The following is a 15,435-nucleotide window of genomic DNA, read 5'->3' on the forward strand; positions in this document are numbered from 1 at the left end:
CACAGGCCCAGAGCTGAGCAGCAGCAGCTGCGGAAAGGCCTGGGCCTGGATTGGTTTGTGCTCCAGGAGTGGGCAGTGGGCAGAACAGTGCTCCCTGTGTGCGCCCCTGCCAGTTGCGTCACAAGGCCCCTGTCTGCCCCGCGGGGTACATGGGGCTGGACGGCCTGGTCGGGGGCCGGAGATGGCCATTGTGCACAGACACACAGCCTCCCGCCCTTCCGCGCCCTCACCCACCCCCGGTTCGCCTGCCAGGCCGGGTGGAAGAGAAACCTCCGGGAATGGAATGGGGGCGAGGAGTGGGGAGGGCAGACTCAGACCTGGGACCCTTCCTCCCTTCCTTTCTTCTGGAAGAGGGAGGGGAACGAAGCCTCTTTCACCCACTAGAGCAAGGACAAGGGACTTCTGTCTGTTTCCCCCAACCATCCTTCCTGTCCTGTTATCGTGCCCCAACAACACCCCCTTTCAAACTGGAGGCCTGGCAGCGGGTGGGGGTGTGTGGGGGATGAGGCGGGGGCCCCTCCACTCCTTCCCCACCAACCTGTCACGCTCCTCCACCCCCTTCTCCACCCCCCTGGCTTCAGGGCTCACTGTGAGCCCATTCATTCATTCATTCAATCGCATTTATTGAGCGCTTACTGTGTGCAGAGCACTATGTTGTTGGGTAGAGACCGTCTGTATATGTTGCCAACTTGTACTTCCCAAGCACTTAGCATAGTGCTCTGCACACAGTAAGCGCTCAATAAATACGATTGAATGAATGAATGAATGAATGAATGAATGAATGAATGAACGAGGGAGGTGGACAAAGCCCCGGGCTGGGTGCCAGGACTCCTGCATTCCAGTTCTGACTCTGCTGTGTGTCTCGGGGTGAATCATTACCCCCTCTGGTCCCCAGTCTTCCCACCCATAAAATGGAGAAAACCGTCTCTGTTGCTCCCTGTCAGTCCCCGGCTCCCCTTCTTCCCTCTTCCTTCTCCTCATCCCGAGCTCCCAGGAGCTGTCCCCTTCCTCCCCTGATTGGGGTTGGGGGCGGGGGCAGGGAATGAGGGGATTAGGTAGCAGGAAGGGGTTCAGTTCCCCCAAGGACAATTGGAGATGTCCCCTCCAGCCCTCAGAGGAGAGGGTGGGATGGGGGGGACCAGTGGGGCGGAAAGGGGGCCAAGGAGAAAGGTTAGGAGAGGAGGACCACAGTGAAAACTGGAGGAAGGAGAGCCTAGGGAAGAGCTTGTGGAGCGGGGATGGTCAGGACCCCTGCCCCTCCACCACCTCCCTGGAACCCTCAATCCCTCGCCAGTCACTCTTCATTCAGACCCAGGAATGACCCCATCCCAAGCTCTGTGCTCCATCCAGAATGGAGGGGCCTCACGGACCCCAACCTCTGCCCATAGTACCCACCCTGGCATCAGAGGGCCTGGGCACCAGGCACACAGCAAACACAGGTGAGGCAGAGGGGGCAGGGAGATAGAGACCCCCGAGACCAAGAGGGGACAGAGAGAAAGGAAGCGGGTCAGCGGCCCAGAGACAAAGGGAGATGATGCCCGGGCGTCCTTGTTGGCACACAGAGATGGCTCAGGCGGCAAAGAGGTTTATTGAACCGTGTCCCTGGCCCCTTGTGTGCCCTCCAACTCCCCCCACCTGGCAGAGCCCCTCCTCCCCAAAGGCTCAAACGCATGCACTGGGATGGGGGAGAGCGAGGGGGTGGCCACGGCAAGGCGTGAGGGCCTCAGACCCCAAGGTGCGCTCAGGGGAACAGCTGGAGACCAGGGAGGGGAGGAGGCGGGCCAGGTCTGACTGACTCAGTCATGCCAGAGACTTCCAGGTTCTCCTCTAGCTCAGACTCAGGTGTCCAGGCACCCGTCTAGGACGGGAGAGGATGGGAAATCAGGAGGACCCCACTCCATGCAAGGGCCAAAATTAAGTGAGGTCACCATCAAGGGGACTGAGGGCCCACCAACAGAAAGTGAGGTCATTATCAACAGGAGGTGAGGTCGTCACCAAGAGGCAGTGAAAACCCACCAAAAAGAATAATAATAATGATGGTATTTGTTAAGCACTTACTATGTGACATAACGAGGTTCCCTGCCAGCAGGAAATGAAATCCCATCACAGAAAGTAAGGTCACTGCCAACGGGAAGTGAGGTCACTGCCCATGGGAAATGAGGCCCTCCCTGACCCAAACTATCTTTTTCCCTTTCCCCAGCTCCTCTCTTGTCTCGGGGAACCAGCCCCCTAGTTCTGGCTATCCATTCAAGTACCAAGGCCCTTGGGCTTCATGACCCTTCGTGGCCCACAGTCTTGCTCTCCTTCTCTGAGGAGATACTCGATCTGAACTCCCCTTTCAATCAACCGGGTCCTCCCTCGGTTCTCCCCCGCTGCCCCAGCCCCTCTGCAAGACAGGCACAATAGAAGAAATGGGGGCAGAGGTGGAGGTAGGAGGGAGCGGAAGTCTTGGGAGGGCCATCCCGTGGCCTGCTCCCCACAGCCCAGTCCGGAGTTGGCTCTGCTGGGATGATTCCCACTGCTGAAGCTGTCAACCTGCGTCTTTCTCCCAAGGAAAAGGCTAGACCTACCAGAGGAGCTGGGAGTGCCTCACACAAGTCCCACCTTCCTGTCGCTCAAATGGATTAAGCGCTGAGAGAACGGCAGTGGGGACTGTGCCCTTGTTGGGGGCCATCCAGCCTCCAGATCACCTCTCAATATGGGTGAGGCAGTAAGACAAGGGGATGGGATCCCCAAAACACCTAGCTTCCCCCCACAAGAGGAGAGAGAAGGTCAAGCATGGTGGGGAATGAAATGGGGGGAAGCTGGATGTTTTGGAAACAAGGCGTGAAGGACCCTAAATTCTTCTCAGGGCTCAGACCCTGTTTTGAGAAGATCCCAGAGGGCGGGGGGCGTTGGGGAAGACCTGGGGGGCAGATGCAGGAGGGAATTGGGGGGGGGGGTTCCATGCATCCTGGGGAGTCCTGACCCCCTACACTGATCCCCAGGGGTGAGGCACGCACCAGGCGGCCTGGATAACAAGCTGGGGGGAAGCGGGGAGCAGAATGAGGAAGGAGGAAGGGTAGAGCTGGGGATAGGGACCCGTGAACCCCAGCCCCCCCTCCCCAGGGTCTATTACAAGAAGGTCACGTCGTCCTGAGACTGGACCCAATACAGATGGGCGTCGAACCCCAGCCTCACCCTCCCATGCTCGGGCTCCCCTCGGCGGGCCTTCTCCCCCCGGGGGGCCTCCCCTGCCACCTCCAGCCCCGGCCCCCTGTGGCCCACCCTGACCGGGCCCACTGGGCTGGTCCTGAGCCGCGTGGGCTCTGCCTTCTCCGGCTCGGCCCGGGGTCCCCTCCCGAACGGGGCCCAGTCCAGCTCGGCCCGGGGAGGGGACAGGGAGGAGGACAGGGGTGGCCCCGGCCGGCAGGGCGTGGAGGACAGGAGGGGCTCTTGGGCGCGCTCGTCGTCCGGCTCGCTGGCCAGGGTGTCCAGGTAGCTGCCGATGGAGACACTGTCCAGCCTGTCGGTGGGGTCCTGGGCGCTGTCCCAACTGCCCCGGCGGGAGGCCTCCTGGCTGCCCGAGAGGCTGTACTGACTGCTGGCCAGGCTACTGCAGTGGCTGGTCAGGGTTCCCTTCTCCTCCAGCAGCCAGCGAACCGCCTCGATGCCCTCGTTGACCGCCAGCAGCTGCTGCAGAATTTTCACATCCGTAGCCCGCAGGTAGGCCTGAGGCAGGGTTGAGAAGGAAGAGACGAGGCGGAGGGGGGGCGTTCACCAAACCCAACGATAATAACAACAATAACAACAATAATACTTGTAAAGCACTTACTATGTGCCAAGCACTGGGGGAAATACAAGATCATCAGATTGGACACACTCCCCGTCCCCTACGGGGCTCCCACGCCTAATCCCCATTTTTCAGCTGAGGGAACTGAGGCCCAGGGAAATTAAGAGACTAGCCCAAAATCACACAGCAGACATGTGGCGGAGCTGGAGTAAGCGCTTACTACAGTGCTCTGCACACAATAAGCGCTCAATAAATACAATTGAATGAATGAATGAATGAGCAGAACCCAGGTCCTTCTGATTCCCAGGCCTACATATATACCTCATCTGTAAAATGGGGATTAAGACTGTGAGCCCCACGTGGGACAACTTGATCACCTTGTATCCCTCCAGTGCTTAGAACTGTGCTTTGCACATAGTAAGCGCTTAACAAATACCATCATTATTATTATTATTATGCTCTAGCCAGTAAGCCATGCTGTTCTCCTGCAAATCTCTAAACTGTGAGCTTGTTTTGGGCAGTGATTGTGTCTGTTTGTTGTTGTATTGTACTCTTCAAAGCACTTAGTACAATGCTTTGCACACAGTAAGTGCTCAGTAAATATGATTGAATGAAATCCTAGAACTCCCCTTGCACCTTCAAAGCCTACCAACCTTTTTTTATGGCATTTGTTAAACACTTACTATGTGTTAGGCGCTGTACTAAGCTTGAGGTAGTAACAAGCTTATTAGCTTTGACACAGTCCCCCGTCCTACACTGGTTTTACAGTCTTAATCCCCATTTTTCAGATGAGGGAACTGAGGCACAGAGAAGTGAACTGACTTGCCCAGTGACACAGAGCAGACAATTGGCAGAGCAGGGATTAGAACCCAGGTCCTTCTGAATCCCGGGCCCAGGCTGTATCCATTAAGCCACGCTGCTTTTCCAGAAAACCTTTCCTGATTCATTCCCGGAACTCCAGTCATATCATTCCACTGCCACCCTTAACGCTGGTGTGTTTATTTCCATCCTCAGCCCTCACATGATGCATATACCCAAGGGTACATTCAGTTCTGAACATACCTCCTGCATGTGTGTGCTATTCCGTTACAACCTTGTTATTTCCCCTCCTTCTACTATTTGTAAATTATTGAGAAGCAGAAAGAGCATGGGACTGGGAATCAGAGGACCTGGGTCCTAATAATAATGCTGGTGTTTGTTAAGCGCTTACTATGTGCAAAGCACTGTTCTAAGCTCTTGGGGGGGGGGGGGAGACAAGGTAATCAGGTTGTCCTACATGGGACTCACAGTCTTAATCCTCATTTTACAGATAGGTAACTGAGGCACAGAGAAGTTAAGTGACTTGCCCAAAGTCACACAGCTAACAAGCGGTGGAGCCGGGATTAGAACCCATGACCTCTGACCCCCAAGCCCGGGCGCTTTCCACTGTGCCACGCTGCTCCTAATCCCTCCTCTGCCAAATGTCTACTGTGTGATCTTGGGCAAATGACTTAACTTCTCTGTGCCTCAGTTCTCCTGTTCTTCCTCCTACACAGACTGTGAGCTCCAGGCGGGACAGGGACTTTGTCCAACCTAATTAACTTGTATCTAACCCCAGGGCTTAGAATACTGTTTGATACATAGGAAGCGTTTAACAAATACCATTAAAAACACTGTGACTCTCTTCCTCCTCCTCTTCTCCTTCTTCCTCCTCCTCTTCCTGAAGATAGGGCTCACAGGGGGCCAGGATGTGATGGGGATCACTGACTGGGAAAGGGTATTACGTCTGACTGTGAGGCTGCCTTGCGGGGGGATAATAATAATAATAATAATAATTGTGGTCAAAGATACTTGTCATTGCCCCTTCCTTTGGTGGAATGGTGATGTTTAACTACTGGGGAGAGTCAAGAATAGCAGCAGCCCTGGAGAATTCCCCTGAAAGGGCCCACCCGCTGCCAGGAACTCCAAAATCTCTTGGCAACAGTGACACATTTTGATGGGTTGGTGGGTGGGTTCTCAGGGACCCCGGGATTGTGGGGACCCCGGTGTTCTGGCTGGTTCAGTCCTGAAAGATAATGTCTCCCACCCCTCCCTTCTCCCCAGGGAACAGCCCTTTCTTCCCCCACCCCCAGTTCTCACCCCCAGACAGGGCCGGGCAGCTGTTTTAACAGCTGGTGGGCTCCACCCCAGAAGAAGTTCCTTTCTGGTTAGGATAGGGGAGCGAAGGGGCCCTCCCCTCCGGGAGGCTTGGGAAGGGCAAGAGGGATGGGCGAGATGGAGGGGGGTGAAATCCAACTGTAGTCGTTTCCAGAGGCTGCCGTGTTGCTTGGAACAGGCCGACAATTTCTCTCTCCCCTTCAAAGCCTTCTCGAAGGCACACCTCCTCCAAGAGGCCTTCCCTGATTAAGCTCTTCTTTCCTCTTCTCCCTCTCCCTTCTGCCTCACCCCGACTGGCTCCCTTCATTCATCGCCCCCCACCTCAGCCCCACAGCACTTATGTCCATATCCATCATTTATTCATAACCTGATCACCTTGTAACCTCCCCAGCACTTAGAACAGTGCTTTGCACATAGTAAGCGCTTAATAAATGTCATTATTATTATTATTATATTAATGCCTGTCTCTCCCGTCTAGACTGTAGGTCCGTTGTGGGCAGGGAACGAGTCTATTTATTGCTCTAGTGTACTCTCCCAAGCGCCTGATACAGTGCTCTGCACGCACTAAGCGCTCAATAAATACGATTGAATGAATGCCTCTTGGGAAGCTGGGCAGGGGGCATAGAGAGTAGAGGAAGGTGAAGGGTCTTGAACCCAGGAATCCGGACATCCTTGCTCCGGCCTGCTGGTTGTTGCCAACTCGTACTTCCCAAGCGCTTAGTACAGTGCTCTGCACACAGTAAGCGCTCGATAAATACGATTGCATGAATGAATGAATGGTCACCCATCCCTTCCACACCTGCCAGGCAGGATAAGGCAGGCCTCGGGCCCGCTCCTCCTCCGGGAGCCCTCCTAATCCCTTAATAGCTGTTCCCACCCCCTTCCCCTTTCCCGGTGGAGGCAAGAGGGTTGCCATGGTAACGGCTGCGGGGGCGGGCGGCGGCAGGTGGAGCTTCCCACGGAGGGGAAGGAGAGGGGCAGGGATGGGGAAGAATTCCCGCAGTCGGTCCAGGAGGACCGTGAACATCCCCTCCTCCTCTCCGGAGGGAGAGAAGTTAAACCATCGCCGCTAAATAATAATAATAACAATGATGATGTTATATATTAAGCGCTTACTATGTGCAAAGGACCGTTCTAAGCGCTGGGGAGGTCTTTTAGACTGTGAGCCCACTGTTGGGTAGGGACTGTCTCTATATGTTGCCAATTTGTACTTCCCAAGCGCTTAGTACAGTGCTCTGCACATAGTAAGCGCTCAGTAAATACGATTGATGACGATTGATGATGATCAGGTTGTCCCAAGGGGGGCTCACAGTCCTCATCCCCATTTTCCAGATGAGGTCACTGAGGCCCAGAGAAGTGAAGTGACTTCCCAAAGTCACACAGCTGACAAGATGCTGACAACCCAATGCAGCCGGGATTCATTCATTCATTCAGTTGTATTTATTGAGCGCTTACTGTGTGCAGAGCACTGTACTAAGGGATGACAGCCCGCCCCGCAGAGAGGAGACTCCGCACGGCAGATGGACACCCTATGTGGGGGGAGAGGCAGAGGAAACAGGGCCCGGCACAGAAGAGCGGCCAAACAGCTTCACACATGGATAGGAGGGGGCTTTAAAGAGCCAGTGCACTCAGCAGCATGATGGAGTGGCTAGAGACTGTGAGCCCCACGTGGGACAGGGACTGGGTTCTACTCGTTTTGCTTGTATCCACCCCAGCGCTTAGTACAGTGCCTGGCACTTAGTAAGCACTTAACAAATACCAATATCAGAGCCGTGCCCCTGCTCCTCCCGTTCTTCTCTCACTTTGACCCACCATGGGCTCTATCCACTAGCCCACGGGCCTGGGAGACAGAAGGACCTGGGTTCGAATCCCGCTCCGCCGCTTGTCTGCCGTGTGACCTCAGGTAAATATCTTCATTTCTATGTGACTTAGTTACCTCATCTATAAAAGAGGGATTAAAACTGCGAGCCCCGCTGGGGGAATAGGGACTTTGTCCAACCTGATAAGCTTGAATCTATCCCAGCGGTTAGTATAGGGCCTGGCACATACTAAGCCCTTAACAAGCGCTTAGTATAGTGACTGGCGCATAGTAAGTCTTTAACAAATACCATAAAAATAAAGAAAAAGGCACAGTGCCTTCCCCTGCATCCGTTACTATCGATCCACCCACCTGACATCACATCTCCTATAGGTGGCCCTCCCCTTTTAATCTCTTTCATTCATTCATTCAATCGTATTTATTGAGCACTTACTGTGTGCAGAGAACTGTACTAAGCGCTTGGGAAGTACATGTTGGCAACATATAGAGACAGTCCCTACCCAACGGGCTCACAGTCTAGAAGGGGGAGACAGACAAGAAAACATATGGACAGTTAAGTCGTCAGAACAAATAGAATTAAAGCTAAATGCACATCATTAACAAAATAAATAGAATAGTAAATATGTACAAGTAAAATAGAGTAATAAATCTGTACAAACATATATACAGGTGTTCTCTTTTCCCCATCCCGTATCCCCCTAGGTCTACTGACTCTGTTGTACTCTCCCAAGCAGTTAGCACAGTGCTCTGCGCAGAGTTGGCATTCAGTGAGTACCATCGATTTAGTATTGATTGAGCACTTATCGCATTTCCAAGCGCTTAGTACAGTGCTCTGCACACAGTAAGCGCTCAATAAAGACGATTGAAATGAATGAATGAAGGCTTAATCGAGCTCCTAATGTTCTCACTGTACCTTGATCTCATCTATCTCACCGCAGGCCTCTAGCCCACATCCTGCATATGGCCTGCAATGTGAGCCCACTGTTGGGTAGGGACTGCCTCTATATGTTGCCAATTTGTACTTCCCAAGCGCTTAGTACAGTGCTCTGCACATAGTAAGCGCTCAATAAATACGATTGATGATGATGATGATGCCTCCTCACATCCGACAGACAGTGACTCTCCCCACGTTCAAAGCCTTATTGAAGGCACACCTCCTCTAAGAGGCCTTCCCTGACTAAACCCCCTTCTTTTCTTCCACTCCCTTCTGCACGGCTCTGACTTGCTCCCCTTATTTATCCCCCTCCCTTCCAGCCCCACAGCACTTATGTCCGTATCTGTCATCTATTTATTTTATATTAATATAATATATCAATTGTACTAGTATATAATATATGATATGTAAGGTATTATATAATATATTTTATATTGTTATACATACTATGTATTATACACAATAATATATATTATACAATGATATATTATATAATATATTATAATATATAATTAATACATTATATTAATCCCCTCCCCTTGCCTCCCGCTTAGACTGTAAGCTTGTTGGGGGCAGGAAATATATATGTTCTATTGTTCTTTCCTAAGCGCTTAGTACAGTGCTCTGCACACAGTAAGTGCTCCATAAACACGATTGATTGAGTGGGGCAACCACGCCTCAGGACACACGCATACCCAGCCCACTCGACGGCCCCAATTCCCAACTGCACTCCCATCAGATGTACTGAGAAGCAGCTTGGCTCAGTGGAAAGAGCCCGGGCTTTGGAGTCAGAGGTCATGGGTTCAAATCCCAGCTCTGCCAACTGTCAGCTGTGTGACTTTGGGCAAGTCACTTCACTTCTCTGTGTCTCAGTTACCTCATCTGTAAAATGGGGATTAAAACTGTGAGCCCCCCTTGGGACAACCTGATCACCTTGTAACCTCCCCAGTGCTTGGAACGGTGCTTTGCACATAGTAAGCACTTAGCAAATACCATCATTACTGCTGAGCATGTGAGAGGATACCGCTAAGCATGTGTGAGTCCTAAATTCTCCCTTGCCCACCAAAGTCAAAGGAATATCAGGGAGCAGTGGCTCGTTGATGCCCATCTGGGGGAGGCCGAGTCCAGAGAGGGTGAGGGAATTTCCCAAGGCCTCACCGAGAATCAGGGACACGGCTTTTCTAGCCCCCATCCTGTCTTCTACCCTCTCTCCCTCAGACCAGCCGGCCCCTCCTCCCCCTTCTCCCCGAAGGAGAGGGTCAGCTTCTCCATTCCCAGACCTCAAAGGGCCAGGGCATTCCTCAGAAAAGAGTCTCCAGATCATTGGATTTTCCCACGCCAGGAACCGGAGCTTGGGAGACTGGCCGTGGGGCCACGAGGGACCGTGAGAATGGGGTGTGGACTCTGTGGGGTGAAAACATTTTCCAGATGTTTTCCAAATGCTTCCTCGGAGGGAGAAGGAAGAAGAAAAAGCTCCCTGTGGGCAAGGGATCGCATCTTCTATCTTTTTTTATGGTTCCCCCAAGTGCTTAGCACAGTGCTCGGTACACAATACGCAGCGTGGCCTGATGGTTAGAGCACGGGCCTGGGGGTCAGAAGGACCTGGGTTCTAGTCCCGGTCCCGCCACTTGTCTGCTGTGTGACCCTGGGCAAGTCACTACACTACCCTGTACCTCAGTTACCTCATCTGTAAAATGGGGATTAAGACCGTGAGCCCCGTGTGGGACAAGGACTGTGCCCAAACTGATTATCTTATATCTACCCCAGCTCTTAGTAGTCAGTCATATTTACTGAGCGCTGACTGTGTGCAGAGCACTGTACTAAGTGCTTGGGAGAGGCCAAACAGTGCCTGGCACATAGTAAGCGGTTAAATACCATTTTAAAAAATTAAACATGGGGCAGGGAAGTGGGGACAGTGATGAACTTTCCTGCCCTGGACCCAGCAGCGCTGTTCCCCGATTGGGGGGGTTAAGGGACCCCAGAAATCGTGCTCTCCAGCCTCCCCACACCCCGCAGCTGCTAAGTAGCTCCTCCTCAGAGGTGGCTGCCTCGTCGGAAACCTGCCAAACACCAGGACGGGCTCGCCTTCTGGGCCGAGGCCTCATTGGAGAGGTTGACCACAGTCCAAAGCCAGAGCCCCAGGACCTTCTGGGGGTGGGGGGAGGAGAGAAAGAGAGTCTGTCTGTCTGTCTCCCGGGGGTCAGGGGAGGGAGGGAAACCCCAAGAAACTAAGGAACAGAGAGGGTAGGGGTACTCTTCACTGCTGCCCAGCGGAACGGGGCAGGGTCTTTATAGCTTCTCAGACCGACCCTGGGCCCGGTCAGCCTGGCTCGGATCTGGAAAGGGGAGGAAGAGGAAGGGGTGGGGAGAGAGGGGAGAGAGTCATTATTATTATAATAATGACCTTATAATAATAAGGCCATTATTTCAACATGTTCAAAATGCTAAACGCGTGGGGGGCAGGGGCGACCCTGGATTCGCATAAATTGTTGGAGGGGGGGGGGCAGTGTGTGTGTGTGTGTGTGTGTGTGTGTGTGTGTGTGTGTGTGTGTGTGTGTGTGATTCCATGTGTGGGGGTGGGTGTTCGGGAGCCAGGACCCCCTGGATGGAGGTTGGCTGACCCCCCCTGGCTGGGGAATGTCGGGGGGCCCAAACTCTTTCCCGTTTGGCTGTAAATAGGAATAATGGAAAAGTCCATGAACGAGACAGCTGTCGCCAATCTCCCTGACTGAAGACCCCTCTCCGGACCCCCAGCTCCCCTCCCCTTGCCCATAGACCCCTCCCTCAGATTCCCAGCTCAGCTCTCTCTTCCCTAGGATCCCTTCTCTAGACTTCCAACTCTGCTCCCCTTGCTCTGAGTACCCTCAGCTCAGTTGCCCCTGGCGCGGGACCCTTTTCCCAGTCCCCTAGCTCAACTCCCTCTGTCCCCCAGTCCCCCAAGTCAGACCCCCCCCCCCGACGGCCCCAGGACCCCTCCCCAGACCTTAAACTCAGCTCTTCTGCTCCAGGACCCCTCAGCTCCGATCCTCGGGGCTCGGAACCCCTCTCCCAGCCCCCTAGTTCAGTCTCCCCTGCCCCTGGACAGCTCCTCAGACCCCCAACTCAGCTTCCTCTTGCTCTTCCTCAATTTAGGAGAAGCAGCTTGGCTTAATGGAAAGAGCGCGGGCTTAGGCTCAGAGGACGTGGGTTCTAATCCAGCCTCCGCCACTTGTCTGCTGTGTGACCTTGGGCAAGCCGCTTAACTTCTCTGTGCCTCATTTACCTCATCTGTAAAATGGGGATGAAGACCGTGAGCCCCACGTGGGACAACTTGATTACCTCGTATCTACCCCAGAGCTTAGAACAGTGCTTGATACATAATGGACGCTTAACGAATACCGTTATTATTATTATTATTTCTCTGCCTCTGGACCCCCTGCTCAGCTCTGCTCTGTCCCTGGACTACATCCTAGGACCCTCCAGCTCAGTACTCCTTCCTCGCTCCGGACCCCTTTTCTCATCCCCTAGCTGAACTCCCTCTGAACCCAGACCCCCAAGTCAGCTCCCCCTGCCCCAGGACCTTTCCCCTAGAGCTCCCCTTAATAATAATTACGGTATTTTTTAAGCGCTTACTATGTGCCAAGCACCATTCTAAGCTCTGGAGTAGATACAAGGTAATCAGGTATCCCACTTGGGGCTCACAGTCTTCGCTCCCCCTATTTACAGATGAGGGAACTGAGGAACAGAGAAGTGAAGCGGTTTGCCCAAGGTCACACAGCAGACAAGTGACAGAGCCGGGGTTAGAACCCGCGTTCTCTGACCCCCAAGCCCGGGCTCTTGCCACTAAACCACGCTGCTTCTCTTAAATTCCTCTGAACTCAGAGCCCCAAGTCAGCTCCTCCTGCCCCAGGACCCTTCCCCAGACCTTCAGCTCAGCTCCCCCTGACTCTGGACTCCTCCTCTCAGCTTCCCCTGCCCCTGGACAGCTCCCCAGACCCCCAACCCAGCTTCCTCCGTCCCTGGCCCCCCTCCCACTCCCCTGCCTCTGAACTTCCCCTCTCAGCTCCCCCTGGACAGTTCCCCAGCCCCCCAGCCCAGATCCCCCTGCCCCTGGACTCCCCCCTCAGCTTTCCCTGCCCCTGGACAGCTCCCCAGACCCCCAACCCAGCTTCCTCTGCCCCTGGACCCCCTGCTCAGCTCTCCCTGACCCTGGACTTCCCCTCTCAGCTTCCCCTGCCCCTGGACAACTCCTCAGACCCCCAACCCAGTTTCCTCTGTCCCTGGACCCCCTTCTAGGCTCCCTCTACCCCTGGACTCCCCCTCTCAGCTCCCCCTGGACAGCTCCCCAGCCCCCCAGCCCAGCTCCCCCTGCCCCTGGACTCCCCCCTCAGCTCTCCCTGCCCCTGGACAGCTTCCCAGACCCCCAACCCAGCTCCCTCTGTCCCTGGACCCCCTGCTAGGCTCCCTCTGCCCCTGGACTCCCCCTCTCAGCTCCCCCTGCTTCTGGACAGTTCCCCAGACCCCCCAACCCAGCTTCCTCTGTCCCTGGCCCCCCTCCCACTCCTCTGCCTTTGGACTCCCCTTCTCAGCTCCCCCTGGACAGCTCCCCAGACCCCCAGCCCAGCTTCCTCTGTCCCTGGACCCCCTGCTCAGCTTCCTCCTGCCCCCGGACAGCTCCCCAAACCCCCAACCCACCTTCCTCTGCCCCTGGACTCCCCCTCTCAGCTCCCCCTGCCCCTGGACAACTCCCCAGACCCCCGCAGCTCAGCTCCCTGGTGAGGGGAGAGAGGCTTCCCGGGAGAAGGACCGGCTGGGATTGGGGCTGACATTCAGGGAATGTAGGGAGTCACTTACCAACTCCAGCTTGAGCGCGTTGATTTTGTCCCCCAGCGCGGGGGAGGGGGCGGCGGCTGGCCCTCCCCCTAGGCCCCGGGTCTCCCCGCAGCTCCGGAGGGGCAGAGCGGTGGGTTCTGCCTCCCGCAGCCCCCTCAGCAGGCCCTCGGGCATCTTCCTGCCCACCTTGCTTTCCACGTCCCGCAGGTCGGGGGCCGCGGGCTCCGCCGGCCCCTCCATGCCAGCCGGAGCTGGGGAGGGGGGCTCCGGCCGGAGGGAAGTGGGAAGAGGGTCGGGAGACCCCGGCCCAGCTGGGGGCTAAGGGATGGGGGAGGTGGGGGGCGACCCAGGGTCCCCAGGGCCCTTCCAGGGCCGGTGGGGAGAGGGCTCTCCCTCCCAGGGACAACTCCCGTCCGGTCCTGCTCAAATTTGGGGAGGGGGCTTGCTGGGGCCCCGGAGTCCACTGTCAGGGCTGAAGCCCTCCACCTGGCCGGTGTCACTGCGGAGGAGCCGAGCTCCGGCCCCGCCGAGGGGAGGGGAGGGGGTGGGATGGGGGGAAGGGGGCGGGATGGACGGAGGGAGGGAGGGAGGGAGACAGGGAGAGAGAGGGGGAGCCGTAATCCACGCTGCAACCGCGCCGCTCCCGTATGTCTCTGAGCCGAGCTCCCCCGCTCCCCAAACCCGGGGCCCGAGTCGGAATAATAAGAATAATCACAAGAATAATGGCATTAATTAAGCGCTTACTACGTGCAAAGCACTGTGCTGAGCGCTGGGGAGGTTACCAGGTGATCAGGTTGCCCCACGGGGGGCTCACAGTCTTGAGAAGCAGCGCGGCCCAGTGGAAAGAGCCCGGGCTTTGGAGTCAGAGGTCGTGGGGTCAAAGCCCGGCTCCGCCACTTGTCAGCTGGGTGACTTTGGGCAAGTCACTTCACTTCTCTGGGCCTCAGTGACCTCATCTGTAGAATGGGGATTAAGACTGTGAGCCCCAAGTGGGACAACCTGATCACCTTGTATGCCCCCCCCAGCGCTTTGAACAGTGCTTTGCACATAGTAAGTGCTTAACAAATGTCATTATTGTTATTATTATTATTATTGAAATCGGGATTGACTGTGAGGCCCCCGTGGGACAACCTGATCACCCTGTATCCTCCCCAGCGCTTAGAACAGTCCTTTGCACATAGTAAGTGTTTAACAAATGCCATCATTATTATTATTATTCAAATGGGGATTGACTGTGAGCCCCCCGTGGGACAACCTGATCACCCTGTATCCTCCCAGCGCTTAGAACAGTGCTTTGCACATAGTAAGTGCTTAACAAATGCCATTATTATTATTGAAATGGGGATTGACTGTGAGCCCCACGTGGGACAACCTGATCACCTTGTATCCCCCCCAGCGCTTAGAACAGTGCTTTGCACATAGTAAGCGCTTAACAAATGCCATCATTATTATTCGCAAGCCTTCTCCAACACCACATTTCAAAAATAAATGAATAAAAATCCTCTGCGGACACGCCAACCCTCTGGGAAGCGCCTCGTGGCTCCCCCTCGTGGGAAATCCCGGATCCCTGCAGGTTTCGGGAGAGGGTCCCCCCTTCCCTGAACTGCTCAAGGGTCAGGATGGAACTTGGGATAGGGAACGGGGGGATCCCGGATCCCAAACCCATCTTCCCCAGGGCTTAGGGAACCAAGGCCGGAAAGGAGAGGGAGCCTGGTGATGGGGCGAACTCTGGCCTGCACGCTGGGTGACCTTTTTCTAAGGGGGACTGCTTCCCTCTTTAATAATAATTGTAGCATTTGATAAGTGCTTACCAAGTGTCAAGCACTGTACTAAGCACCGGGGTGAATACAAGATAATTAGGTCCCACATGGGGTTCACAGTCCAAGCAGGAGGGAGAACAAGTATCGAATCCCCATTTTGCAGATGAGGGAACTGAGAGGCAGAGAGAAATGAAATGATTTT

General features: G+C 54.9%; 1 protein-coding gene across 1 annotated transcript; it reads right to left on the reverse strand.

The window, feature by feature from the left end:
- Positions 1 to 773: 773 nt before the first annotated feature.
- Positions 774 to 13,985, reverse strand: LURAP1 (leucine rich adaptor protein 1). The gene is made up of 2 exons (XM_038760607.1): positions 13,495 to 13,985; positions 774 to 3,711 (listed from the first exon to the last, which is right to left on the reverse strand). The coding sequence occupies exons 1-2, from the start codon at positions 13,711 to 13,713 to the stop codon at positions 3,115 to 3,117; spliced, it is 816 nt and encodes a 271-aa protein (XP_038616535.1). The 5' UTR covers positions 13,714 to 13,985; the 3' UTR covers positions 774 to 3,114.
- Positions 13,986 to 15,435: the final 1,450 nt, after the last annotated feature.

This window comes from Tachyglossus aculeatus, chromosome 18 (assembly GCF_015852505.1).
Source record: "Tachyglossus aculeatus isolate mTacAcu1 chromosome 18, mTacAcu1.pri, whole genome shotgun sequence".
Taxonomy (NCBI): Eukaryota; Metazoa; Chordata; class Mammalia; order Monotremata; family Tachyglossidae; genus Tachyglossus; species Tachyglossus aculeatus.

What these genes read in the sequence shown, in the direction of transcription:
- LURAP1 (XM_038760607.1), bottom strand. Translation starts at nt 13,713, where the DNA reads ATGGAGGGGCCGGCGGAGCCCGCGGCCCCCGACCTGCGGGACGTGGAA. An exon ending in ACGCGCTCAAGCTGGAGTTG is followed by an intron (nt 3,712 to 13,494) that starts GTAAGTGACTCC and finishes ACCCTGCCTCAG; the next exon opens with GCCTACCTGCGGGCTACGGA.